At 52.3% G+C, this 6,189-nt stretch overlaps 1 protein-coding gene across 1 annotated transcript in view; it reads right to left on the bottom strand.

Moving 5' to 3' along the window:
• Positions 1-2,648: 2,648 nt before the first annotated feature.
• TBX3 (T-box 3) overlaps positions 2,649-6,189 on the bottom strand; it is a 17,279-nt gene continuing 13,738 nt past the window's right edge. Inside the window, exon 7 of the mRNA XM_012663423.1 lies at positions 2,649-4,743. Within this exon, the coding sequence (XP_012518877.1) occupies positions 4,282-4,743 (462 nt within the window). The 3' untranslated portion in view covers positions 2,649-4,281. The remainder of the gene's footprint in view (positions 4,744-6,189) is intronic.

A 6,189-nucleotide genomic window follows, 5' to 3' on the forward strand; every position in this document is an offset into this window, starting at 1 on the left:
TTTACCCGCGGCTCAAAGCACAGCAAAAGGCGACCCCACCCCCTCCCCTCCGCGGGTCTCAGACGCCAGGGCGCAGCCAGGCTTGGAGCCGACCTTCCCGACAGACAGGGGCCGGAGGCCTCCGGCCGGCACCCGCATTTGTCACCTTAAATCTACAAATCACGAAGTCGCTGGGCCCTGCAGGCTGCAGTAGCTGACCGCCCCCCCCCCCCCGGGGGACCGTATGGATTGCTGCTCCCACGAGCCGTGGCCTTTGTCCCTGTAGACTCAAGAAGGCAAAGGGAAGTTGTACCCGGGATAGAATGTAAGGTGTGCATATTGGGAAGAGGAGTATCCTTTCTCTACCCATCACGAAATCAGGCTATTCCTTGCCGGGAGGGGTCTAGAACAGGGGTCTACAGGAGAGTTCCACACGGAGCAGTAAGGTTCCTTGCGAGAGAATTATGAGCGAGGGTCCCCTCAGCGAATTTTCGAACGTTCTTTGGAAACCCAGAGGAGAGAAGGACTGTTTTTCTCATCTGAGGCCCAAACGGGAGGGAAAGTGATATCCCGGAAAGAGAGGACGGCAGCTTCTTCCGATGCTGAGGATGGGGGTGGAGGGGGAGGCGAGGGGAGCGGGGACTGGGGGCAGGGGCGGCAGCAGAAGGGGCAAAGGCGAAGCGCCCAAGCTCCGGAACCGAGGAGGCGCTGGGGTGCCGTGCGAGCGGCGGCGCCCAGGGCGCATTCGTGGGCCGGACAGATAGGTGGCACTCGAAGCCCGGGAAAAGGGCGAAGGCGGCGGCCCCGAGTGGCCTCCCCGGCGGCCGCCGCCACCATAAAGCCCGCGGCGAGATTGCGACCGGCGCCAGGTGAGTAATAGCAACGAAATCCACAGAGATTGCGAGCCTTTCACCCCCCGTCCGTCAGCGCCACAAGAGTTACTCATTAACATCACTATATACAAATAAGATATACGGGAGATTAAAAAAAAAAAAAAGGAAAGCCAGTAGGAGAGGCTGGACACGCGCCTGAGCACTGTCCCCGAATCCAGGGGGTGGGGTGGGGTGGGGTGGGTAGGAGGTAGGCACATCTGAACCGAGAAAGAGAAGTATTTCTTGCTTCCTTGGGGCTGAGTTATTTTCTCCCCCGGCGCAGCAACCAGCCAACTGCCACCTTCTCAGGGGCGCAGGCGACTGCGCGTTATCTTTGGGCCAAAATCGGCCCCATTCGGCAGCAGTGGCTGCGCGTAAAGCCAGCGTCCTAGATATCTCCCAGCCCTCCAGAGGAGCTACCTCCCCAAGGTCCCCGTGCCCTCAGCTCAGGCCCTCCGACTTCACCCCGCTCCGGGTTGTCTTCCCTCCCACCCCTGGAGACAGCGCAGGGGAGGCTGTAGGGGTCCCCACGTGCCGGGCCCCAGATGGGAAGGGCTTTGCCTCCCTCTCCAAAAGGTCTCGACCTGGATCCCCTTCCAAGTACAGGATGAGGGAGGGGAGGAGGCGTCCTCCTAGCCGGCCATTCAACAGGCCCGAAGGTGACAGGGACGTGGGGCCTGGCTGGCTGGCTCCAGGGGGGTAGGGGGTGGGGGTGGGGAGGGAGGCAGCCGCCAGGCAGGCTCCGGCTTGGTCTTCACGTCATGGCCCCCAGGGCAAGAAAAGACCTAAGGACTAACCCTAGAGAACCTTCCCAGGCCGCCCCCCTCCCCCAGACATACACACACCTCGGAGGCTAGCCAGGGGGTGCGGAGACCAAATGACTGACACCGCCTCGCCATTTTTTATTGAATGTTTCAGAGATAAATTGAACTTCAAAAGGCAACTCCCCAAACTGCCTGGGGCCTGGCTGGAGGAGAGAACGAAGGGAAGATGTCAACCTCCTGGGTGACTTTTCCCTCGGAGGGGGTTAAATATGCTCCCTGGAATTACCTTTCCCTTGCAAGGAACACTTTCCTCCTCCCTCGCGTGACACAGCTAGGTCTGCGCCGAGCTGGCCGCGCTTCGCACGCACCACTCGGGATGGATGGGGCCTCGCAGGGGCGCCTTGGGCCAGCCTGGTTCAATTTGAGACACCAGGGACTGCCGGGTGTCTGTGTGCGGCGGGGGGAGGCGTTCAGTCCTGCCTGCGGCAACCTGGAGGGCTGCTGCCCCGCCAAGCCCAGTCTGGCCGAGAGGGGATTCTGCTAGCCTTTTCCCGCGCCGAATACACTGGTGCAAGGAGGTATTTTTCGACTTGGATTCCCCAGATCGCTGTCAGAAGGGAGAGCAGAGCTTAAAACGAAAAACATTCGTTGAGCTCGAACTTATTTTTGGTCGGATCCATGTGGGAAAAGCTGACTTAGGGTACAAGGCTGTCTTTTTCCATTAAAACTGAAATATCCGAAATTGCTATTCTTTCCGAATTCTAATCAGGCCCTTTCCTTCTTCCGTTTTGCTCCCTAATTTAAAGGAAAAGTAATTTCGGACTGAAGCGGGCTCCCTTCGCTGGAGTAAGGGACTTTTGTTTTTAGCTTTGTAACTTGAGTGACTTCTTATTTTGGTACGCTGGGGGCGGTCTTAATTATTTAAAGGCGAATGGAAGGGGGTAGGGGAAGCAAGAAGAGACCAAATCCTTCCCTAACTCTCCCCCTTCAGAAGGAAAAGGTTACTAAAGAAAGCATTTAACGCAAGGCCCAAAGACGTTTCAATAAAAATTTATTGAAATTTCAGTGATGTTTTAAAGAGAGGGGGGAAAATAATACAGAAAACCAAAGAACCCATCAACAACTACAACACAAAATATACCTTCACGAACTTTTGTCTTTAAACCATCTCTCAGCACCTGACTTTTGAACCGTGTATCTCTGTAGGCACCAATTCAAAACACCGTCAATATCGACAACAGTAGTAAATTAATTCCACTTTGTTTTGAGGAAAATCAGAGATGAGCAAATGTGAATACAAAAGAAAACTTAGAAAGTTAAACCATGGTCTCTACACTCCTTCCTCCCCACAGCAATCTGAGTTATGTTTTAAGAGATTTAAAGTAGAACTGGAAAGTGGCACCCCCTCCCCAATTTTGGCTAAAATAGGAAATAACACTCTCCCCAACTTTGGGACATTAAAAAAGAAAAAAAAAATATTTTGCAAACAGCTCTTTTGCAAGTGTGTTGGTGTTGGTGCAGAAAGTGTGTTTTCTAGTGTGAAACAGCCAATTCTGTGACCTGGAAATGAAACCGACTAAAGGAAAACAAGAACACAAAACCCAACAGTTGCCATCCTATTTACATAGAGCTATATACAATGTCAATAAATTAAAGTTTAATTTTCCAAGCATTCATATTCCACCTATTTACAAGTTATCAAATAATTACATAAATACTTTGTCTAATAGTCGCGCTTCTTTATTATTTTTTTAAAACCTTGTTATTGCATATACAGGAAAGAGAACTGCTCAAGAGGGACAACATGAATCCTGCTACACAGCTTAGATAAAATAAATTCATTTTTGTGTGTGTTTTCCACCCTTCTTCCCTCTAAATCCTCCCTCCCCCTTGGGGTCTCCGATTTTTGAGGACACCGGATGGGGAGAAGGGCGTGGGGTTATGCTGTTTTCTCTCTAAAAGCAAGCATTCAAAATAAAACCCACAAATACATCACTGTGGAACATGCAAGAAGAGACCTATAGCGGCTCTTAAAACATCACAAGAATATTAAAAAGACACAGATTTCCTTAATACAGACTAAACAAGGATGGCAGGGACTTCCCCACCCAAACAATGCTGCTCAGTAATTTATTGAGAACTGATACGCAAGTCACTATAAAATTTTTAATCTCCACAAACAGAATCATGTTAATGTATTCATTTGTCCCGATTTTTTTTAATTTTATTTGTTTTTGTTTCCACTTGACACAGTGAAGGAAAGAAAAAAAAATATATATATATATAAATCCACACTGAGGGAGATAAATGGCTTTGAACACCTTCCCTCCTGGTGGGCTTGGCTACTGCTTTCTTCAGCCACAGCTCCCAGACCAGCCTTGCTGGAAGTTTCTCTGGACACAAATGTTTGAACTTCCACCCCCAACAGCTCAATGCAACAGACGTTTCTGAGCCCCGGAATCGGAGCCAGATCCCGGATATATAAACCACGCCAAGAAGACAGGGCCTGTCTCTAGTACATTCTCTCGAGGGAGTCCGGCCCCTTCCCAGACACGACTGCAAAAGGCAGGGCTAACCCCACGGAGGCCCGTGGTTTATTTTACATCCGACAAAGTGCACTGCAGACTCGACTGGACTGGAATGAAGAGACTTTCTCCGGGAGGGGTTTACGGGGACGCGCTGCGGGATCTGTCCGGCTTGGCTTCCAAGCCGCTGACCAACCGCTGGATACTCTGCAGTTCGCTGGTGGCCGCCTCCTTCTCCGAGCAGAGTTTGGGCGACAAGGACACGGAGCTGGAGGACAGCGTGGAGGAGCGGCTGTTCAGTTCAGAGCCCGAGTCCACGGCCACCGAGGCCGGGCTGGCCGCCAGGGCAGCGGCTTTGGCGTCCAGGGGCCCCGCGGCCGCCGCCATGGAGGGCAGGGCGGTGGTGAGCAGGCTGCTGCTGTCGGGCACCGGCACCGGGATGGAGTAGGGACTGTAGCGCAGCCGCGGGCGCATGGTGTTCAGATTGAGGAAGGGGTGGCGGTGCACCGAGCTGGAGGCTGCTGCGGAGGAGGCGGCCGCCGCAGCCGCCATGTACGTGTAGGGGTAAGGGAACAGGCTTCCGAAAGGCGACATGGCCAGGCCCTGGGGAAGGAAGAGAAACGCACACGCAGAGTCAGCCGAGCAGGGGCTGCAGAAGATTGGGGAGAAGCCAGCCTCTTCCACCTCCTTCCTCCCACCTCGGGCAAGCCATTAATCCTTTTCCTTTTGGGGAGTGGGGATGACTTAGACTTCTCCAGGTTCAAATCTTAGCTGTGTCACCTTAGACAGAGGGACTTAACACCCTGTGCCTCAGCTTCCTTACACGAAATAAAACAGGGAAGTAGTAAGTAATTCACATAAGTATGGGGAACTCTGTGGATATTAAATGAGCTAATGCCTGCACTATGCTACGCACATGTGGACTGTTAGAGACTCCCGCTAAGAGTTAGTTGTTGCACCTGTTAAATGGGACTACAGATTCAGTCCACCCCACAAAGTTGGCTGAGGGAAAACAAAAAGGCATAAGTTATTAGTCATAATTTTTTTTGTCCTTCTTGTCCCTACCCTAGCCCCACAAATCCTCCCACACCAATCCTAGGGGTGAAAAAAAATCCCAAGGAAGATCTTAAGCAAAAGGAAATGGGGGGGGGGATAAAAGGGCATTTTTTATAAACAGGGACAAAGAAATCCACCAGCCCCATATGCTGGTGTTACAGGTGGGAAGCTAAGGCAGGCCCCAGGAGTTCAACAATTCACTGGGCTAGTAACTGGCAGAAACAGAATTTAAGACAAGGGGACCCTGGCCTGGGCCACTTCTCTCTGTACGGTGCCTTGAGGCACCATTGGTGTTTGTTTGCCCAGGCAGCCACTGGCCCACCTATCACCTGCCCACCTATGACCTGTGTCTCCAGGAGAAGCCAGCAGAGGAGCTGGGAAGAATTGAGAACTGTCAGAAGCCAACCTTTTTCTCAGCTCCCTCATTCCCAGAGGAGGAGGGCAATCCTGCCTCTTGGCTCAGGAAAGGGAGACGAATGTGCTTAGACAAAACAAACGGCAACAGCATGCAGAAAACATCACAGAAACTTTTCACTGGGTTCAGAGCGTGTCTAGCTGCCTGAGACTTCTCCCCAGCCACCCTGTGCTGTCTGAACCATACACAGACCACCAGGCCTGCCCCAGCCTCCGCTGGTCCCTCTCCTCTGACATTTCCCACGTGTGCACAAACCATTAACCCTGTGAGGAATAGGCTGGCCGGCTTGGGGTTAGGGTGGGGAGAAGAGCTTTGAATGCAAGGACAAGACTAGAAGACTCAAGACTCAACTCCCCACTCAGGAAGTCACTTCCCCTTCCCAGGCCTTGGTCTCTCTCTGGTCCAATTCCTGGGGGAGGGTTGGCTATGAGACATGTAGGAGACATTTCAGCTCTGAGACTAAAATCAAAAACCCTCAAAGAGGCCCTGGAGTCGGTCTGGCTGGGATAGAGTCTCAGCTCCATGGAGTACCAGCTGTGTGACCTTGGACAAGTTACTCAACATCTCTGAGCCCCTTC

Source organism: Propithecus coquereli, unplaced genomic scaffold, assembly GCF_000956105.1.
Source record: "Propithecus coquereli isolate 6110/MARCELLA unplaced genomic scaffold, Pcoq_1.0 Scaffold81, whole genome shotgun sequence".
In the NCBI taxonomy this organism is placed as follows: Eukaryota; Metazoa; Chordata; class Mammalia; order Primates; family Indriidae; genus Propithecus; species Propithecus coquereli.